The sequence below is a fragment of the Lactuca saligna genome, chromosome 2 (genome assembly GCF_052625555.1).
Source record: "Lactuca saligna cultivar CGN05327 chromosome 2, ASM5262555v1, whole genome shotgun sequence".
Lineage (NCBI taxonomy): Eukaryota > Viridiplantae > Streptophyta > Magnoliopsida > Asterales > Asteraceae > Lactuca > Lactuca saligna.
The window spans coordinates 130,613,031-130,635,630 of NC_136418.1; the positions used below are offsets into that span (position 1 = coordinate 130,613,031).

At 32.3% G+C, this 22,600-nt stretch overlaps 3 protein-coding genes across 3 annotated transcripts; 1 reads left to right on the forward strand and 2 right to left on the reverse strand.

Moving 5' to 3' along the window:
* LOC145031623 (fanconi anemia group D2 protein) lies at positions 1 to 7,457 on the reverse strand. Its single transcript, XM_078980216.1, has 30 exons — positions 6,905 to 7,457; positions 6,258 to 6,714; positions 5,927 to 6,178; positions 5,627 to 5,839; positions 5,405 to 5,536; positions 5,177 to 5,306; positions 5,026 to 5,072; positions 4,830 to 4,940; positions 4,539 to 4,750; positions 4,355 to 4,449; positions 4,184 to 4,262; positions 4,021 to 4,069; positions 3,857 to 3,937; positions 3,664 to 3,756; positions 3,453 to 3,556; positions 2,912 to 3,353; positions 2,728 to 2,763; positions 2,412 to 2,610; positions 2,214 to 2,347; positions 1,974 to 2,139; positions 1,654 to 1,883; positions 1,461 to 1,556; positions 1,299 to 1,391; positions 1,192 to 1,224; positions 960 to 1,091; positions 825 to 885; positions 701 to 756; positions 571 to 627; positions 369 to 489; positions 1 to 274 (listed from the first exon to the last, which is right to left on the reverse strand). The coding sequence occupies exons 1-30, from the start codon at positions 7,291 to 7,293 to the stop codon at positions 123 to 125; spliced, it is 4,452 nt and encodes a 1,483-aa protein (XP_078836342.1). The 5' UTR covers positions 7,294 to 7,457; the 3' UTR covers positions 1 to 122.
* Positions 7,458 to 10,720: 3,263 nt separating this feature from the next.
* LOC145030086 (protein FAR1-RELATED SEQUENCE 5-like) lies at positions 10,721 to 12,984 on the reverse strand. Its single transcript, XM_078978513.1, has 5 exons — positions 12,882 to 12,984; positions 12,499 to 12,581; positions 11,369 to 12,425; positions 10,832 to 11,272; positions 10,721 to 10,758 (listed from the first exon to the last, which is right to left on the reverse strand). Exons 1-5 carry the CDS (start codon positions 12,982 to 12,984, stop codon positions 10,721 to 10,723), a joined length of 1,722 nt encoding a protein of 573 aa, XP_078834639.1.
* A 6,848-nt stretch (positions 12,985 to 19,832) lies between these two features.
* Positions 19,833 to 22,509, forward strand: LOC145031624 (Myosin heavy chain-related protein). Its single transcript, XM_078980217.1, has 4 exons — positions 19,833 to 20,020; positions 20,124 to 20,277; positions 20,369 to 22,145; positions 22,246 to 22,509. The coding sequence occupies exons 1-4, from the start codon at positions 20,001 to 20,003 to the stop codon at positions 22,356 to 22,358; spliced, it is 2,064 nt and encodes a 687-aa protein (XP_078836343.1). The 5' UTR covers positions 19,833 to 20,000; the 3' UTR covers positions 22,359 to 22,509.
* The last annotated feature ends 91 nt before the right edge of the window (positions 22,510 to 22,600 follow it).

The window sequence follows — 22,600 nt, forward strand, 5'->3', positions numbered from 1 at the left end:
TTTCAAAAAGATAGATTTTGTTTTCAAGATGGATTTCATGATAGACTTATAATGATTTCAATATTTTTCAAGATGTACTCATGATGTTCATACCCTAAAATAAACGCATCTTTTTCCTTAATTCACTCTGCTTCTCCCTCACTATCCTCCACATCTCTCATTACTTGATCTTCATCCACATTTTCCACAAAATCCTCACCGTTATTTCCATCATTATCTACATACGCTTGAGAGCTCACCACCTCTCCTATCAAGTTCTTGTGTTTCAAGTTTCCTTTAAGAATACAATTTTAATTGATTTATTTAGCCACTCAATTCAACTATTATATTATAAATAAAAACAGGAGATAAATATGTTAGTTACATACCCATCCAGAATTTGCATCCACTTGATGAAGAATGAAGAAGAGCCTTAACACGAAACAACAAACGTTCCAAAGATCTCTTGGTTGCAGGAATTTTACTAGTGATACCCGTTTGTTTCAAACCCTTTTTCATAACCAAAAAACAAATTATAATCAAAATATGTAAATAAATGTCCATTGATAATAACAAAACAAAAAACTATACCTTTGCTTCCGAACATAGGGTTTGTATTGTTCTTGTCCCCTTCTGGAAGTCTTTAAACTTTTAAAAAAAAAAAAGTATTAAAATTTCTAGTTTAATTCAACCCACTTGGTTTAGTATAAACTTTACTTACAAGTTGAATGATAAGCTGATCATGGCCCTGAAAGTGGGTTTCTAGAAACTCAAAAACTGCACAAGAAGCCTCAAATATCAGTTTTAACTAAATGACCATTTCACCCTTAGGGCCTTACACATACCTTTTAAGAAAGAATCAACAAACTTCCCACCATACTTCACCGCCATTGTGCGAACATTAACCTACATTAAACTTTCACATCAAAACAGGACTACACTACACAATGAGGGGGGCATTTACGTCATTTCAGTACTACCTTGTCATGAGTCCTGCAAATGTTTATCAAGGATACAGCTACATTTACAGATTGATGAAGCTTCTCCATAATTAGCTGCACGTCTTTTGGTTGGGTAGCTCTTGATTTACTTAAGTGAACACCTTCTTTAACCTAATATGTCATAAAAAGTTGCGTTGTTAATTATCGGAACTTGTTACTTATGATTTTTTTTTTGAAAAAAAAAAAAAAAAAAGAAGAGATGAATTTTTACCAGCTTCCCGAGTATAACAAGGTTCTGTTCATGCTGCAAGTAAAAAAAAAAAAATTTTAGTAAATCATATGTAGAAGGACAAGAGAAGAATATATTAAGATGCATACCAACTCTTTATACCAAACAGAGAAAGTTGAGGAGCAAAGAGTTGTAAAACCATGGCTTGTTTCCTCAGCTGTTGTTCTACTGGATAAAGATACCTGACATGACACCAAATAAATAACTTTTTATAATTTAAAAAAAAATGATAATTTTGTAAAAAAACTTACCATAGGCAAAATAGAGCATGCAAGTTCATCAAGTGTTTGTGAGGTAGACTCGCAATTTTCCAAGTAAACATGAACAAGCTTCTGCACCATTTCCCCCTGTGATGTGAACACCAGTAAAAGTTAAATAAACAATACAAAGTAAAAAGTAATTAAACCCAGTGAGATTATTGATTAAGATATATAGAGAATTTACTTTTCCTTTCCAACCATTTTCAACATCTTCATGCCAATCATGAGTCAATAGTTTTTTAGCAGAAGAGCTGAGTTTTTTGCGCATAGTGGCTATGAGTTCCCGAATGTCAACCACTATATGTTTACTGCTACTTCCATCAATAGGCTTTTCAACAAATTTTTCAAGGGACACAACTAATGACTCTAATGTGAGCACCACTTCTGAAGCAAGCATAAATGAGAAACAAACAGCTGCAAAATCAAAATATCCACCAGATTATATCAATTAAGAACCCTACTTTCACCTACAAATAAGAAAAAAAATGGAAAAAGAAACCATACCCACATCAAGAACCCCTTCAAGGAAAGCATAGACACCACCATATAATAAACCTATGTCTCCTGTTGATGATGATGATGATGAAGATTCTTTTTTAGGTTGGAAAGACTTGAGGAGATCAATGAGAACCGAATGCTTTCTCATTATAAGATCTGGACATGTCAGCATCTGTGTTGGATCATGGTCAAACAGTCAAACTACAGAAATCCATAGGAGGGAGGAGGGTAGTTAGTGAGTAGTACCTTGCTGAAGCAATGAAGTGTCTCTTTGACTACTGAACTTGAAACAAAAGGTACAGAAACTACCATGTTAGGTATTTCTGGATTACCAGATAAGGAAGATTGATCCCTCCAATGTGTTTGACAAGTTTCAGAACCTGAAAAGTACTTTGTAAGATACAAGATACTTTAAAATTGTATAAAATGTTAAGATATTCTTACCTTGTTCAAGTAATGATATAGCAGAATCTATGTGTCTCCTTAAAGTTGGGAACAATGTCTGAATCTTGTTAATGAATTCAACTGTTGATATTTCACTTAAACTGGGAGGAGTGCTCATGGATCTGAAGGGTGTTGGTTTAGGGCAAAAAGATTCTATCTTGCTGTAAAGATCACGGAGGAGGTATAGATACACAGGCAACTAGAACATGAAATTCACATGAAAAGTAGTTAAGTTGCAGGGATAAATGCAAGAAATAGCAATGTACTTTTATTTATTTATATATTATAGCATCTTATTTTTGTTTAAAAGGCTTACGTCACATGTAGGATCTGCACAACAAGAATCATGATCCTGCATTCAAGAAACATCAAACAAGCACATTAGGCACTAGATGTATATTCTCTATGTATGCTGACTCTGCTTGAATGACTTGTTTAGTAATGTAAGTGAGTAAATAAAACATATTATTACGATCACTGAATATGGATCGATATTTGACCTTTGAATATGACAAAATGGAGAAACAATCAATCAAAAGAGGTCTAAATTTATATCTTTGGGCTTCTAGAAGTTTAACAGCTTCAGAAATCTCAATATCAGTATCTACTAATTCATTTAAGTTGCTTGTAGAACACGTTGCTGACTCAGATGGACTGCTTCTAGAAGGGACTCCAGTAGATTTTTCATTTAAAACATCGTTGCTGTTTATTACACCAGATTTTTTCCATGTTTCAATAAGTGTAAGCTGAGTGGCACTGCTTCTTTGGGTGACAGAATTTTTCAATCCCTTTGATGACTTTTTATCCTTTCTCTTGTTGCCTTGTAAGGAATCTTTATTTGTTGTGTTTTTTTCAGAACGAGTGGGCTCGATATGAAGGTAGAGTTCAGGTAAGGAGAGAGGACACTCTTGGAGAAGATGATTCAACAAGCTCTCAAGAAATCTGGCATCACAAAAGAACTGTTAATTAATTAATTTATAAATCACTTATTTGAAGAAAATTTTCTTTTTGTGTCAGGTTTAATTATTAATTTCGACTTACATGAGGTTTTTCAAGCGTTTCAAGATTTTGGTGACTGTATCCTCCTTAGTAGCTTGACTTATGCAGTCAAATCTTCCAGCAACTTGTGTACCAAAGGCATTAAGCTATTTGAGATAATAAAAAAAAAATAGTAATAATAATAAACTGTCGTTTAAACTGTCATAATAAGCAAATATGATATAATCCATTACTATATTTAGTGAATACTTACTAGCTCTCGGATCCAATTAATTGCATAATAAAGAGAGAGGCATAGAACATGTTTGTGCTTTCTATTTAATGAGTGCCAAGATTCCAAGAAAAGCTGCAAAACCAATGGCAAGAAGCTATTAGCCAAAAAAAAAAGACTAGAATTAAAGAAACTACTTTAATTAAAGAAATCAAGTTAGATCCATGAACTTAACCTTAGAAGAAGGGAGATGAATAGGACATCCAAGAAGTGCATCAATTCCTCCAAGAGATCCCTGATTTCCCAACCTTTCCATCTGGATAAAAAAATTAGATACAAAAAAAATCATTATGAAGAAATAAAATTAACAAAAAGTTGTGTTTTTTAAAAGACACCTACAACAGAAAGCAAGCGGAAATTAGCAGGAAGAGTTTGTAGTGATGTTAGCCTGCACATAACAAATCTTTTTTAGTAATCCTAGTTATTCATTTTCATCAAATCTTTTTGCAAGTTAGAACAATGAAAGAAAACTCACAAGTCAATATGGTCAACTTAAGTGTACCTTGATGATGAGGAAGCTAGAGACAATATGTTCATGCAAATAGGAGATATATCTCCATCTAAATTCATCCATAGCTCTCCTGTGTGACAGGAAAAATAACAAAAAATAAAGTTTACTGAAAAGAAAAATAAAATCGTTTGGGGACAATAAAGTCACATCCCTTTGATTCACCTTCTAGACCACAATATAAGTCGGAAGCAGGCAATTTCCCATCTTCTAAATCAGATAAAAACATGGATTCAAACTCTCCAACAAGTTGGCCAACCCTACACTTAAGAACATTTGTCACATTTAGAGAAATTATGTGTTTATTAATTCTTACTAATAATTTAGCAGTTAGCAACAGATTACTCACCTTTCCATGATTGCTGGATGAAGGGTTCTTGAATCAAGAGTTGCAGATAGTTCATCATAGAATAGGATTAATGATATTGGCAACTGTTGACATGAATCCAGAGATGTTTTCAGAAGTTCTAGAGCCTCCTCATTTGTGTCTCCAAGGTGGGACAATATTTTTAAGGTTCCAATTAGACCCATTTTCTTGTACTTAAATTCTGGATTACTAACCTGTTGGATCAAACAGTTATTCCAAAAACTTCATTTAAAAAGAATAATTTGGAAAGCTAACAATTGGATTTACTTTTACCTGCTTCCTTACAATCATGAAAAGTTCATTTGCAATGGATGATCCGAATGATTCTTTATTAGATTGTGTTGACCTTGCTGACCTTGATAGAAAGCAGAAAACATCATATACCTGCAATACATGTATCCAAGTGAAAAAAATGCATGTGAAAATAGTCAAAGACACAAGTTATACTTTGGGTAAACATATTTGTAACCTTATGCAGGTTTTCAGAGGTAAACCCTTCCATATAATCTAATATACCTACATATAGCAAAAAGCAACATGTCATGTACACTGCAACATTGAAGAAAAAATAAAGAATCAAATCAAAAAACAATGAAGAAGTGATGGTAATTGTAGTATACCAGTTATGTAAGAACAAATTGGAATTAGTTCTTGAGAGTACTTAGAGGCTAGCAAGACCATAGCCTCTAAAGCTGAATTGACTTCAAACATAATGCCGGACCCCACATGGGTGACTAATGCCCCTAACACCTGTGAGTGTCCACATATGATAAGTTTCTGAATGAATGGAGTTTACTTTCTTTCCTTCTAGAAACAAGAGTACATATTAGAGGAAGTAAGCAACTTACTTCTTGTCTTGAGTAAGTATCAGGAAACCCCTCGAATAGGTACTTATACATCTGAATGCCAAATTTGCTTGCTTTCTGTTCTTTGCAGGCTAATAAGTATTCGGACATCAGCAAAAATGAGGAAAAGTGATCCTAAATTCAAGAAACAATAGGCACAAAATTACCATCTTTCAAAACTACAAAATCCCAATTTCATTCAGATGAAAGGAAATGACACCATACCTTTACCAATTCCTTGTTACCAAAAATGCATTGCTCAAATAAAACATCCTGAATAGACCCTTCGATGATTTTCTTCTTTAGTAGCTTTTCAACACTCTTTTGCATTGATTCACAGTTCTTATAAATAAGCATCAGCAACCAAATGTCGATCACTTTATGATCCTGGGGTTTATCAATGTATTGAAGTTCTTTTAGTATTTCCTGACATAGTATCTGCAAGCATTGACATACACAAGAAGATATTATTTGAAAAGGCTAGAAGTTATACAATTTGTAAATAATACTTTAAGTTTCAAGTACATTTTTAAAACGAAAACTTGACCCCAAAGCATCAAGAACAGAAGCCTCCACGTTATTTATGATTGATTTTCCCTTGAGTTTATTGTTTTGGGCTGGAGTATCAAAGACTCCAACCATCTTGTATTGTTCTCTGAATTGTGATATTATTCTTCGGGCATTTGTTGATGTTGCAGAAAGCAGTAGAAACCTAAGTAGGTATGGCAACTTTTCTGCTTCAATCGTTCGAATGCATGATAGTGCAATCGTTATAACCTTCAGATAATCAAATGCAACTTTAATTAGTAACTAGTCTACAAGTTATGACAATGTATATGCATGTAAACCAAATGACCTTATCTTGCAAGAGCTCATCCAAGTTAAGACTGGAGAAACAATCAATTACAGCAACTGTGGCAGTTGAATCATCTTGCAACACCTTCTCAAGTGATTCAACCACAGTTTTATTGTTAGTGTCCCCCATAATCTCAGGCAGTGATCCAATGATCTCTCTCTTTAAGTGTGGGGGGCAAATTGATAAAACTTGGAACAGATTCTCAGTAAATGCCTCGGAGTCCACTAGAAAGTCAAGCCAACGGAACTGGTTTAGTATCAATCTAGCTATGTCCTCATCCAGACGCATGGTAGATGATGATGAATGTCCACAGTTATCATTATCAAAATACTCTGGAAGCTTCTCGAGCAACATGTTTTGAAGATCTAACTGGATCGAAGGAATCAGCAACAGCACCCTGACTAAGCTCTCACTTCGGACGTTGCTAGAACTATAGCGCTGGGAAGGTAATAAAACCCTACAAGTATAATTGGAGTTTTCATTGCATTAATGTTCACATAGCTGTTTGGATTCTAAGTTCAACGAGTACATATTCAACCAATTCCGTTTAGCATAGGGTTAAACTGTATGATCGAATGAGAAGAGAATGATAAAGATCGGAACATACAAGATAATAAACTGTTTTTTAAGATTTTATAAGAATTAACCTGCGAAGATCATTTTGGTTGTCAATATAAGAGGAGAAGCCTTCCAACAGTTGGGATCGAATAGAGGAATCAGAAGACAAACGACTTTGGAGATGGTGACGGAGCTTGTGTAGGTCAGCAGGCAGGCAAGGAGGGCCGGAAGTGTTAAGCAATGTACAACCGGCATTTGCAAGGATCGAAGCCATTTTGTCAATTGAGTTTAGGGTTTCTGATGATGGCTTAGGCGGAGGTGCTATTGAGTCGTCGTTTTGAATATTTACAGAGTTGCTGACATTGACGGTGGAGGCAGCGGTGGGTTTAGGGATTTTGGAAGGGTGAGAGACTGGGGAAACGAATGAATTGGAAGGTCGTTTGGTACGGGCCGTGTTCGGGTTGCGAAGAAACACCATTTCGGCGGTAGGCGTGGATGAATTGTTTGAACTATAAACTTCTACGGCGGGGCCGGGGGAGGGTGAAGAAGACGTATGAAGGCCAATACAAAAGAAGAGGCACGAAAATGGCGCCAAAAATCCGATCGTTTTGAAAAAGACCTCAAAACTCAAATTTTGTAAACTTCTAGGTGTTGTTTGGTAGAGTGTTGCTAATAAATTGGAATCGAATCCAATTTCTTATCCTTGGTTGGAACTTGGAAGTAAATAAAATTGGAATTAGTTCAAGATAGTTTGTAAGAATTGGAATTGAAATTCTATGTAAATTGACAAAAAAAAAAAAAAATCTATTTTACTTAATTTTATTTTCTTTTTTTAACTTATACATAAAGATGCATTATGTAAATTATAAAAATAGTAAAAATTGTTTTATTGATTAACTGTTCGTGTGAATATAATACAAAAATCATGCAAAAGACTTTGTAACTTAAAATCTTTACAATACAATTCTCAATATTGTTACCAAAAATAAAACATAATTTCAAAGCTATCACCTTCTTCACTACATATCTTGTTATTATTACCAAAATTACCAAAAAAACATAACGTATTAACGTAAAATCTTGCGTTACATCCAAATCAAAGACACCAAGAACTTACAAATTCAAAATACCAATCAACATCTCAATTGATAATCCTACTCTTCCAAAATGTATTTTAAAACACAAGCCTCTTTATCACCTTCTTTAATTTCCCAAAAAAAATTGACCATTAATATGTGGATCGCTCACTAGTATAAGAGTTTGAATTTCATCTCTAAAATCCAGGAAATGATCGAATGGGTAAAGCGTTATAGACATTGACTGGAGTATATCTTCCATTCACAAGTCGGTACGCCACAAAAAATCATTGACTAGATGCATATATATATATATATATATATATATATATATATATATATATATATATATATATATATATATATATATATATATATATATATATCAACTTATACAAATTCACTACCTAGTGGACAATCTTTCAAATCGAAATAATGGATGAGAGGTTGTCGTGTTGCTATGTCCATCATTTTGCTCTACAAATGCATATAACTTAAAAAAACAAAATCAACAAATATAGATCATAAGAACAAAAATCGAAACAAATCCAGAAAACGTAAGCAGTATGGATTTAAACTTAAATCGAAAGGTTTTGTGGATTGTAACTTTATAGTTGAAACTGAATAAAAGAAACATATTCTAAAACGTGCCCAAAATCGATCTAAACTACGATCAAATTAAAGTAGAATCCAACAAAATTTATCTATATATCATCATCATTCTTCCATGATGATTAAATACAAGACTAATCCACATAGATTGGAGCCCACATATATTATATTTCTTTTTCCCTTTATTTCTTCTTCACTACAAAACTTATGTTAGATAATTCATGTAAAGAAAGGAATGAAAGAACGTAAGGCAACTGGTAATGAGGGGTGCAGCGGGGTATTTTTTTCATTTTATTTTTACTGAGATTTAATTGTCATTAATAAAATTCATAATTTAATTCATTTTTTTGTGAGATTCAATTATCATTAGTAGAATTTATAAAATCCATCTTACTTTTGGTGAGATTTAATTACCATTAATAAAATTCTAAATTTAAAATGTAATATACATTTTATAAAATTTGTGGACAAAAATAAATTGATTGATAATAATGATGTCAGCAAATAATCAAATTGTGGAAAATATAGGATTGAAGTCCAATCAATGATCTTGATTCTTTCAGTGTAGAATTAAAGTTTTTTTTAATAATATTTAAAGATTAATGTTTTTTTCCTTTTTTTTAAAATCAAAATCTCAAAATTAAATCATAAAACATTTTCAATGATTAAAATTAATTAATCCAAACTATAATAGCTTTTATAGAATTTAAACTTATAAAAAAAGGTCCATCTAATTAGACCATTTATTAGTCTTAAAGGATCCTCCTAATCATTACCTTACTTTTTTTTTTCTCAAATAAACAAATCATTATACTAATCATTACCTTTTAATAATCATTATTACATAATAATTTTATGTCTTTTATGTATAATTACTAAGTCAAAGTATTTTAATAATCTTTTTTAAACTTGCAAAATAAAATATGTTAAATATAATTTTTTTATATATTTTTTTAAACTTGCAAAATAAAATAGGTAAAATATAATTTTTTATATTTTTTTTAAACTTGCAAAATAAAATAGGTAAAATATAATTTTTTATATATTTTTTAGGTTATTAAACTTGCAAAATAAAATAGGCTAAATATAATTTTTTTATATATATTTTTTAGGTTATTTGCATGTAATTTATTAAAATTGTTTTATTTAAAAATATTATAACAAAAGACTACAAATATGACATACTAATAATAAAACAAAATTTTAAAAGCAATACATATCAAAATAGTTCAATTACATTCATACGTAATCCTTGATATGTATCCAAGGTATTTCAGAACTACGAGGCCTATGTTGATTGTATAATTCGAAACGCGACCAATACATAGTTTGCCAGAAAGATGCAGACGAGCTTTTATGAGCATTCCAATATGTTGTGGTTGGAGGCATTGGGTAATTTCCTTTTAAAGACACCGAAATATAATGTCTGCCTACAAGTGCCACTATAATGTTTCGTTGAGATTGAAACTCTTCAGGACCTCTCCAAATAGGGAAGCAGGTTGTAGATTGTTCATGGCTTAGACAATGAACAATCACACCAAACTTGTTGGCAATCAAGTAACCAATCAAAGGCATAATCATCCAATCTCGCAAATATGCAGGTGACTCGAACCAACACAAAGACTCGTATACCTCATTGAACCCATCAGTAAAAACTTGTTGGTATGCATAAAATCGACTTTCTAACGATTCAAGCAATTGTTGCCTAATGTATAGCCATTGGTCTTCATTGTGCCCTAGACTAACAGCTACCGCTCGAAACCCACAGTTTCCATCACCGAGTACATCTTGTATCTTGTCGATGTAATCATGAAATACATCAGGAATACTCTTCATTAGGAATGGATCATGCATTCGTGGTTCTTCATTTAAGTCAATGTCGTACGAATAATTATGCCTTTCAGGTTCTTTATTTAAATCCAACCCAATGAACTCTGATGTGGTAGAGTCATTGCATCTAGGAGGAGCCTGATTTGGAGGGTTGACATTCTTTTTATGTTGTTTCTTCATACTCGGTCGTCCGCGGGTCTTATTTTGAACTGTAGGTTCTCCAACATCAATTGTGCGCGGATCGTATATCTCTTTTAGTTTTTTCAAATAATATTTTTTTTCCTGCTTCTGTCTGCTTGTTGAAATTTTCTTTATACTTTTCAACTTCATCGTCGCAACAAATATTGCCTTTTTTTCAGGCTTCATATCAGAAATACTAAGCTTTCTCTAAAAGATATCTATTAAATCCAAGTGTATTTCTTCACCTGTATTAAAATACAAAATAAATATTTTTGTAATATTTAAAAATTTATATATGTTGTAATTGAACATACTAACCTGAGCTTAAGTAAACAGAAAGCATGTAAGCACATGGTAACCCACAACTGGTACGGAGTTTGCAACCACAATTTGAGGAGTCTAACTTTGACACATTTAACCTTTGGAGCTCTCCTACTATTATATCAAGAGTTTCGTTTGAAACAAAACCTCTTACTAACCCGAAGCAGTACAAATTGTGATGCTTATATCGGAAAATTAAGCTTTTCTCAAAGCTTTCATTGATTGAAGTGAGTTGTGATTGCACAATTTCATTAATTCGTTGCACAAATCTATCGAGATTAGAACTTGCAGAGTCCAAAAATCTCTTTAAATTGGCATGTGCACTCTCGACTCTATTGGTTGTGTTGTTTCCAAAATTAAGATGTTGATCAATCCAAACAGATACAAACATTTCTTTGTAGTTGTTCAACCAAGTATCTTCTATGTATTTCAAAACACCTGAATGTTGTGATTTAGAAATATAGTTAACAAATACGTAAATAAATAATAATATGAAGGTTATGATTTAGAAATATAGCTAAAAATCAAGCTTACGTGGATATTTTATCAACATTGATTGAAGTTGCATGTAGTTTTTCGTGTAATCCATCAATGTTGGAGAATCAATTAGTAAGTTCCATAATGATCTAAAAGAGCGTCGATCATCTTCCAACGTGATACTTTTATTGCAATGCTTCAAAATGTTTTGTTCAATATGCCATCTACAAAGTAATCGGGCAACATCTGGAAAAATTATTTCACATGCCTTGATGAATGCCAACTCTCTGTCTGTTATTATTACACGTGGGTGCATACATGTATCAAGCGTCGAATTTAGACAATTTAACATCCAAGTATAGTTGGCCTCCTTTTCCCTATGTATAAAGGCAAAGCCTACAGAGAATGTATTTTGAGTTGATGTAACACCAACAATTTGCACAAACGGCTTGTTATATTTGTTGGTTTTATACGTGGCATCTATTATCAACACATGTGGAAATGCACGCCATATCTTCCAAGACGTTGGATGAACGAATAATAAATTTTCTAACTCATTTGAATCGCCTGTAGTAAACTCATAAACATAATCATTGGTGTGTAAAAGGGACATAAGAACCTGCATTGGAGTTCTTCCTGCTTGCTCGTGCATCCGAATCTTTTGTTGTGCATTGTATATTGTTTTAATTGTCGACACATTGTTTTCGTTTTGAACCTTCAATGCTGACAGGATGTCACGTGGCGCCACGTTCTTTCTTGTTAAATTAGCCACCAAACGAGTCTCATCGACTGATAACCGTCTTGCAAATGGATGACCTTCCATATGTTGTGCCGATGGATGATTATGTTCATCACATATTACCCTTAGCGTCCATTTATCATGTTCTTTTGAATACTTTCCTTCCAATTGAAATTGACAATTAGTATTTTTGCTTCCAGATGCTCTACTTGTATACTCTTTAGGTTTATACTCTCTACCACGATCACATATAAGTATGACTGTATGCACGAAGCCGTTCCCATATGCCTTTGATCTTCTAGTAACAATGATATATCCTAAAGAACGTGCAGTGTTTTGTGTCCACTCTAATAATTCCTCACGAGACTTGAACTTCTGCAATCAAATTTCAAGTGAGTTAGTATATATGTTGTATCTGAAAGCATCGTAATTGATATAATTATATAACCTGACTGGTGGAAAATGCCGAAGTTTTTGTAGAAAAATCTTTATCTCTAGCCGACAAGTTGATTCCTAAAAACTTAAACATCTCTAAAAAAAAAAAACACATCAAATAAATAATTAAAATATTGAAAAAATATAAAAAATTAAAAGCAAATAAAAATAGATATTTTATAAAATTTTAATGCTAAAAAGGTTTATTAAAATAAATTTTATATAAAAAGAATTATTTTTTTTAAGAAAAAAAACCAAAATTTGTTTTTAAAAAAGCCCAATTTTTTAAACCCAACCCAATACTTTTAAAACCCTAAACCAACATATAAATTTAAAAAAAAAAAAAAAAAAACCCTAAAATACTAAATCTCTTATATGGCCGCCATCTTCAAGAACGAGCCAAATCTCTCATCCTCAAGATTAGCTCCATGGACAGCAACATTCGGCAGCAACACCCGGCAGCAACACTTGCAAAGGAAGCATCGTCGGTGGCTACCATCGACCGCAAAAGAGGAATGGAAGATGACAGTGGTCGTCGATGCAGAAGAGGAAGGGAAGATAAATGGCTTCGTTTCCAGTGGGTTCGGTGGTGAGATGCGAGGCTAGTGGGCGGTCGAAGGAAGTGGTAGTGGACGGCGAAGGAATGGAGGTCGAAGGAATGACGACTTCTCTCCGGCAAAGAGAATGGCAGTCGAAGAACACCGGTCGACGGGAAGCCACTACCACCACCAAACGGTTTCTCTCTCCTTCTCTCTCACTTTCATTTTCCGTTCTCTCTCTCTCTCTCTCATTCATCTCCGGCAAAGAGAATGACGGCTGGAACACCGATGGTCGGACCAGAGGTGTTGGTGTTCACTGGAGGCGTTAAAATATATTTACATTAATTTTCATTTTACCTTTGGTTAATATGAGAAGCTGTTTTTGTTTGTTTACAGAGTTTTGATTTTATATTAGATGTGATGTTGTTGGATTAGTTGGAAATTAATCAGGAATTAAGAGTATATAGTTTTCAATGTTTGATATTTGTAGATATCAATGGTGTAAAAAAGCTGAAAATATTAAATTTTCAAAGTCAAAGTTTAATTTCCCAGGTATTGAAAACTGACTAAACTACCATAATTATACCATAATTACAGGAGGTCTTATAAGTAAATCTCGTATCCAAATCAAATACACCAATAACTTACAAATTCAAAATACCAATCAACATCTCAATTGATAATCCTACCCTTCCAAAATGTATTTTAAAATACAAGCCTCTTTATCACCTTCTTTAATTTCCCCCAAAAAAAATTAACCATTAATATGTGGATCGCTCACTGGTATAAGAGTTTGAATTTCATCTCTAAAATCCAGGAAATGATCGAATGGGTAAAGCGTTATAGACATTGACTGGAGTATATCTTCCATTCACAAGTCGGTACGCCACAAAAAATCATTGACTAAATGTATATATATATATATATATATATATATATATATATATATATATATCTTTACTACTTATAAAAGAAATCCAACTATTTCTATAAATATATTGAATATAATAATATTATTTTTTTAAAACGTACAAATCGTTAAACACATAGTACAAATAACCATCAATAAAATAATATTAAATTTGAAATGATCCAGGCCTTTAAGTTGAATATACAACCTGCCAATGCAACATATTTGATTTTGATCGAGTCTTGATTTTGACTTCACTTTTTTTTGTTTGAATTCCTATTTTATCGGACTGATTTGTAGTTTGAAACCCATAAAAAACTGCTGAATGTTGTGATCATTAAATCCCCAAAACTGAATATATTCATGCTCTCAAACACGGTTTCAAATTTGATATTTTGAAATCATATTTCATATCCTCCTCTATTCATTTAACCTGGGAATTACAAATTTGAATCGACAATAACCTTTTATCTACCTGCTTCATGCTTTTTCTCCTCCCCCAAATGCTCATTATGCTCTCTAGAATAACCCTAAAGATCATCAGCCAGTGCCATACCTCATCTCCTTCACCACCACCATTGTCCTACCTCCGTCGGAAATTTTGACCCCGCCTTTTTGAATCCCTAAAATGCAGGCAAATATCTTTCATGTTGATCCTCCTTCCTCGTATCTGGCATGTTTCAGTTTTTTTTAACTATCCATTACATTTCACTCTCTAAACATAGATCTCCTAACCTCTACTAGCCCTAAAATCGCTGACTGTCAGCCGACACTCTCACCGCCAGTCACTACCACCTCCACGAGCTTCGTCGTCGTCCTATTTCCCAGATAGTCTCTATTTGTGTTAGGGCTGAACAAAAAACATGAAAGAAAAGAAATATCAAGCAAATAAAAGAGAAAAGAGAACGGGGTTGATGAGAGGATGCAGCAGAGCTATGTATGGATCTAAAGGGAACCAACCTGGAACTTTTTAACGATATCTGGTAAGATTCAATTTCATGATGTAGTTTAATGTATTCTTTTTTCTTCGTGGGTTTTTTCTCCAGATATGTTTCTTATCATCGTACCAGGTTATATACTTATATGTTATAGACTTATATCTGATTTTTAGTCTCCACTCGTTGCTGTTACTCAAGCTTCACAATGACAATAACCCTAAACCCACGATCTAGGTATATTAATTTGGTATTTTTTTCTCTTAAATACTTCATTTATGTTGGGCATTATAACAATATTTTGGTGATTTGGCTTCCTGAAGACAATAAAATTGAAGTTTTTTGTTGTTGGGTTTGGTTTTTGCAAGGATAGGTGATAATCATCTAAACTGGCAAAGGTAACTATCTGTAAAACTTTGATAGTGCTTCCCGTTTAATCTTCATAAACATTGTTTGATTGTGGGATATTTTCAAGTATTATCTAAAAAATGAAAGTAACCATTAGCATAGGGTTCTTCATAAATGTTTTTTATTGTGCTTCATTTTCAATCTTCAAATTTTTTAGAGTACATTTTTAACTTTTTTTTTAGATTTCCCCACATTTTCTTTTGAGATTTTTGCCGAAACATGTCTGATGAAGGTTTGATTTGACAACTCCAAGGTACAAGGTTCTTTTTTTGTGCATTTTATATGTTTTCCTTCTTTTATGTCGGATTCTTACTACATTTTATCTTTTTGAGATAATACAAACAGAAAAATGAGGAAGAAGAATGAAGTGGCTTACAAAGTATAATAAACATAATCTATAAATGGTCTTTATGCCTTACATTTGTTCAACATACTAATTTTCTTCAATCTCTTAGAAAGGTAATATTTTTTTTCATTTCATTTAGTTTTTAGTTCGATATTGCCATTTTGGGGTGGATGGATCTTAAGGAATGCCCCAACTTGTAGAAAGGTTCAACCCATGAGGTTTGATAATATAATACTTGATTTCTTTTTTATATTTTGGTAAAGAGAATGCTTATAAGGATTCAGAACCTCATCACTATTTAATGTTTCTCTTAATTGTGTATTTTTTATATTAGTTTTTTTTAAAAGAATTAATTTATATTAATTAGTTGATAATTATTTGTTTTTCTCAGTTCATATTTTGCAGGATTGAAGAACATTTTTCAGAATGGCTTCAAAGGTAAGGAGAAAAGAGAAATTGCTCCTTATTTGTGTATTACTATCTAGTTTTTACCAAAAATGTCATAAAAATGTTTCATTCAGCCTAATAACTATACATATATTTAATAGTTCCAACCATGTTTCTTTAAATGGTTTGAACTACGCAGAAGAGGAAGAAGGGAGTGATGGAGGTATGATCTTGAAATTGTTTTTTTTTTTTTTTTTTTTTTTTTTTTTTTTTTGTTATTTTTCATTTTTGGTAATGGCAATGTGTTAATTTGAGTGGTAACATTTAGCCCGAGACTTGCAATAGGAAGTATTATCCAGGTTTCAACAGTTAATCAAACTCTATATCCACCCTTACATCCTTTGATGTTATTTTTGTTGTTATTGATGTTCAGTTACTTGTTATTTTTAACTTTTATCTCTAATACATCTCCCTTGCTTCTTGTGTGTGTGTGTGTGTGTTGTTTTTACTTATTCCGTCTTTACATATATTGCCTTTACTTCTTGTGGGGTTGAACAAATTCTATTTTTTTGGCCTTTGCAGGTAAAAATGGATTGATTTATGTTGCAAGAAATATATTACATGCAACGGTCGCATGGATGACTTTGTTTTGATAATATATAAGCATTTTTCTGTTGATGACTTTTGTATTTATTTAAAAGACTTGTGATAAAGTTGTATGTTAAACAACTTTGAAGCACACAGGTCACAAGGGAAAGTGGAATTATTATATATAAAAATGCAATATGGTTTTCTTGCTTAAAAGAAAACAATTTTGACAACTAATCTATTTATTTTATAATTGACATGGTCAATTCTATTTATTTTGACAACTACTCTTCATCGGCATTTTGCGTGGGTATGTAAAATTGGTACCGAAAAATTAACAATCCAAGAACCGACAACTTACCCAACTATATAAAACCAGTACCGGTCCAGTCCAGTTCTAGGTCTGGTCCAATGTCCTTCAAATTTTGCTGCAAACCCTCTATACCCCCTCCAGATCACCAGCCCTAATCGTCAAAATGTAAATATTGATCGAAAAAAAATTATTCATAGAAATGAAACTATTTGTAGATGTCTCTATATACAAATACTTTTAATTGTAAATCCAAAACAACATTATATTTTTATTTTTAATCAAAAAAATATATTGTTATTTTTAAACAAAAATAGTAAAATACTAACATTTAATCCAAAACAAAAATTTTCTTTTATTTTAACCTAAAAAAAACAAAATATTTTTTTATCACCAAACAACAACATATTTTTATAGCAAAAGAGTAATGTATTTTTATTTTTAACTAAAAACAACAAGGTGCTTTTTATATTTAACTTAAAATAACAATGTACATTTTATATATATATATATATATATATATATATATATATATATATATATATATATATATATATATATATATATATATAGTCTAATCATAAATTATATTTGTTAATGTTCATTGACTCATTGGAATAACATGTTTCTAAAAAGGAAACAAATAACAAAACCTAACTATATCAGGTCCTCCAAATAAAATTTTTAGAAATTATTTTACCCCGCCGCTTTGCGCGGGTAGACGACTAGTATATATATATATATATATATATATATATATATATATATATATATATATATATATATATATATATATATATATATATATATATATATATATATATATATATATATATCAACATATACAAATTCACTACCTAGTGGACAATCTTTCAAATCGAAATAATGGATGAGAGGTTGTGGTGTTGCTATGTCCATCATTTTGCTCTCCAAATGCATATAACTTAAAAAAACAAAATCAATAAATATAGATCATAAGAACAAAAATCGAAACGAATCCAGAAAACGTAAGCAGTATGGATTTAAACTTAAATCGAAAGGTTTTGTGGATTGTAACTTTATAGTTGAAACTGAATAAAAGAAACATATTCTAAAACGTGCCCAAAATCGATCTAAACTACGATCAAATTAAAGTAGAATCCAACAAAATTTATCTATATATTATCATCATTCTTCCATGATGATTAAATACAAGACTAATCCACATAGATTGGAGCCCACATATATTATATTTCTTTTTCCCTTTATTTTCTTCTTCACTACAAAACTTAGGTTAGATAATTCATGTAAAGAAAGGAATGAAAGAACGTAGGGCAACTGGTAATGAGGGGTGGAGCGGGGTATTTTTTTCATTTTATTTTTATTGAGATTTAATTGTCATTAATAAAATTCATAATTTAATTCATTTTTTGTGAGATTTAATTATCATTAGTAGAATTTATAAAATCCATCTTACTTTTGGTGAAATTTAATTACCATTAATAAAATTCTAAATTTAAAATGTAACATACATTTTATAAAATTTGTGGACAAAAATAAACTGATTGATAAACATGATGTAGCAAATAATCAAATTGTGGAAAATATAGGATTGAAATCCAATCAATGATCTTGATTCTTTCGGTGTAGAATTAAAGCTTTTTTTAATAATATTTAAAGATTACTGTTTTTTTTTCTTTTTTTTTTTTTTGAAATCAAAATCTCAAAATTAAATCATAAAATATTTTCAATGATTAAATTAATTAATCCAAACTATAATAGCTTTTATAGAATTTAACCTTATAAAAAAAACCGCACTCTCTAGAGTCTAGAACAATATAAGAAATTTACGCATTTGGTTCTCTTGACTAAACACTCAAAAGCCCAAATTGATGACCGAGCCCAAATTATGAGCGTTGACCAATTTCACACATCCCTGTGAAAATGTTGGCCGGCCGTAGGACACGGTCACACCCCCCTTGCATACGCCAATTAATTACTTTAGCATTTATAACGGTTATGTACACTAAACCCCTTAAAGTTACTCAAACTTATCAGAACTACCCCTCATATACTATTACATGATAATACAACACCTTCTACCCTTTATGTCTTTTATTTTTGTATTTTTCGGAAAACAAGACTGCTACCCTAATCAGATTTAGAGTTTTTATCGGGTTTCATATATTTATATAAATTGATATTTGTATTCTTGAGATCTTTAGTAGACATTAAACATCATTTCCGTTTGTTTTGAACTCTATTTGAATTCACGTGAAAGTAAAAATACATTCAACAATTTATTATTCAATACAACATATATTTTAGCTTATTTATTTTAAGAAATCAATACTTTTAATTTTTAATAATATTGGACATTTTTGACATAGAGCTTTTGAAAATTTCTAACTTTGAGTTTTAAACAAAAAAACTAATAATCTAAAAACTACTTCAGATAACATTTCACAAAAGTTCATTTATATTATAACAAATTTATAAGATTACAATGAATAATATTTATGTAATTTTACATATTTCCAAGGTTCCAACTATTTTACGAACACTTATATACAAATAAAGCTACAATTTTAAACTACCAACTAATAGTTACCAGCTACAAGCTTCTAATTAGTTTTATCGAACACGTTTATTGTAAAAAGTTAACATAGTTACATGCTAATTTTCAATAAGTTTCTAATTTTAAACAGTTGGATTTATGTAAAATGAGAAAAAAAAGTCTATTGTATTTAATGATTGAAAAATATATCATATGAATTAATAAAATAATAATAACACCTTACCCTTTTGCAAATAACCTTTTTAGGTTGTAAAACAAAAAACAAAGAACAAAAGGACAAATAGAAAAGTCAAGGGTAAAGAATAGAAATATAAGATTGAGTCAATTAATTTCCATGTAGGCTTAGGTGTTTTCTTTTCCCCATTTGTCAATTTCCCCTGAATTCCTTTGTAGTATTTGATTCAAAGTGAGTGTCTGTATCGAGTACCCGCCAACCTCGGACCCCTTCAAACCCACCGGATTTCAACCATTTTCTCTCCGATTTTTCATCGGTTTCCAGAAATAGTCGAATTTTGACAGCGCCTAATCTTCCACAATGTTACGTTCCAAATCCAGGTACTAACTCATCCAAATTTCTGTCTCTGTATCATCATCATACGTTACGTGTAAATTTCGTCGTCTCTATCCTTGATTTATGATAAATATCGTTGATTTTTAGATCTGGTTATTTGGAATTCGGGCAAAAGAAGCATCAATCCTTTCTCATTAGAAGCATTTCCGGATCGAAGATTTGTAGGGGAGATGCTCTTGCTTCACAAGTCGCTAAAGAAGCCGTCGTTTCCGTTGATCGCAAGTCAATTAGTTTATCAGAGGTATATAAAATTGTTAAAATTTTGTGTAATTAGGTTAAATTTCTGTGTATATCTGACGACGATGATGATGATTTGTGTTTTTGTTGCGTAGAATCGGATTGTTAAGGCTGCAATGATGCAAAAGCAAGTAACCGATTTAGAGGAGGAGTTGAAGAACACAAAAGCGAGATTAAATGAAGCAGAACGAGAAAAAAACCGGCTCATTACGGAGGTTAATGCAGGGTTGTCAAAGGCGTTTGAGGCTAAATTGGCAGAAAGGGATAAATATTTAGAACAATTGAAAAAGGAATTGGCCACAGTTAAGGATGAAAGCAAAAAACAGATGCAGGAATTGGAAGATCAGGTGGAAAAAGCAAAGCAATCGGAATCAAAAATGTTGGAGTCGCTGATGTTTCAAACGCAAGAAATTATGCAAACTAAAATGGATTTAGAAGAATCGAAACTTGAAGTTGCTTCACTTTACGAGAGGCTCGAGAATGGTGGCAACAACAACACATCAAAAGGTAATTACAATTACAATCATAATCAAAATCAAAAGCAAAATCAAAATCAAAATCAAAATCAAATTCAAAACCAAGCATCAATGGAGACAATAGCATTAAAAGAAGAAATCGCAAAGCTGAAGAACGAAGTAAAACATGCAATGGAAGGCGAGGAGAAAAGCAAGAAGGCGATGGATGGTTTAGCATCTGCATTACAAGAAGTAGCGACAGAAGCAAGTATGACAAACGAAAAACTAAGATCAACAGAAGCGAAAGTAACCGATTTGAGCTCAGAAGTCGAGCGATTAACGGAAGAACTCGAGATACAAAGGGAAGAATACGATCGATTACGAGTGGAATCTGAGGAATCTTATCTCACATGGTCATCAAAAGAAATGGGATTCATAACTTGTATAAAAAAATCCGATGAAGAATCCGCCGCCGCTAAACACGAAAACAACCGGCTGAAAGAAGCCCTAGTCTCCGCCGAAAACACAGCACGAATCGCGAGAGAAGAAGCTTTCAAGCTTCGAGACATTCTCAAACAAGCCCTAAACGAATCAAACGTCGCTAAAGAAGCCTCCAACATCGCTCGATCGGAAAATTCAGAACTCAAAGACTTACTAGCAGAAAAAGAAGACGCATTACATTTCCTCACAAAGGAAAACGAACGATTACGAATCAACGAAGTCGCAGCTCGTGAAAACGTGAAAGAGTTCAAGAGATTATTAGCTGCAAAAGCAGAAGCTGAAAAATTCTACGACGAAAAAGAACACAACGACGATTTCGACTCCCCGCTTTCGTGTCTCTACGAAGATCATTACGACGGAAGAGGAACACCACGGCAGACATTCAGCTTCGATTTCGACGACCTGAAAGCGTTCAACAAAGACGACGACGTTTTCAACAACTTCGAAGACGAAACAGTTGCTGATATCGCTGTAGGTGATGATCCGGAGAAGGCGGAGGCGTTGAAAGGTTCGATTTTTGACATGTCGGCTTCGCCTAAATCAGAGCCGCAGACGCCGAAGTTTAAACCGGAGCACCGGCGAGCTTCGTCGATTTATACGGATGCAGGTGGGGTGGGTCAAGGGGAGGAAGGCGAGAACGCCGGTAGTAGTGGGCATAGCCATAGCCATGGTCATACGGAAGATGGAGATGATAGGAGCTACTACAGCCGTAAGAAGCTGTTTAAGAAGATCGGAGAACTTATCGTCGGAAAACAAACCAGTAAAAAAGAAGGCTCAGAAACGCCTAAAGAACATGGAAAAGAAAAAGAACAGAGCAAAGAACAGAGTAAAGAAAAAGAACAGAGTAAAGAAAAAGAAAAGGAACAGGGTAAAGAAAAAGAGCAGGGTAAAGAAAAAGAAGAGGGTAAAGAACTAGGTATGTAGTTTGATTGTTTAATTGTGATTTCAGATTTTATGATTATAGTTTTTTTTTGGTTTTTTGGTTGTAATGAGTTAAATTGTGTGTATGTTTATAGCGATTGCAGAAACGACGACGCATCATTCAAGTGGATTTAGTGGATACACAACCGCTGGATGGAAAAAAGTTGCTTTATATTACGGGCCTTATGGTGGTTCAAAGGATTCTTGATACAAAAAGCTCGGTACAGAAGGAGTTTGTTCACCTCTTATGAAGTATAGACAGATTATTATTATTTTTTTGCAATTGTAATTTATCATTTCTTATTGTGGGACGTAATATATTTACATTTTGATGATTTAGATGATATGATTTATATTTATATTTATGCCTATAAGAGTTGTATACATTAAGTTGTTAGATATATTGTCTATTTATATATGTTTTGTTTTGAACCGGGTATTGTTTTACGA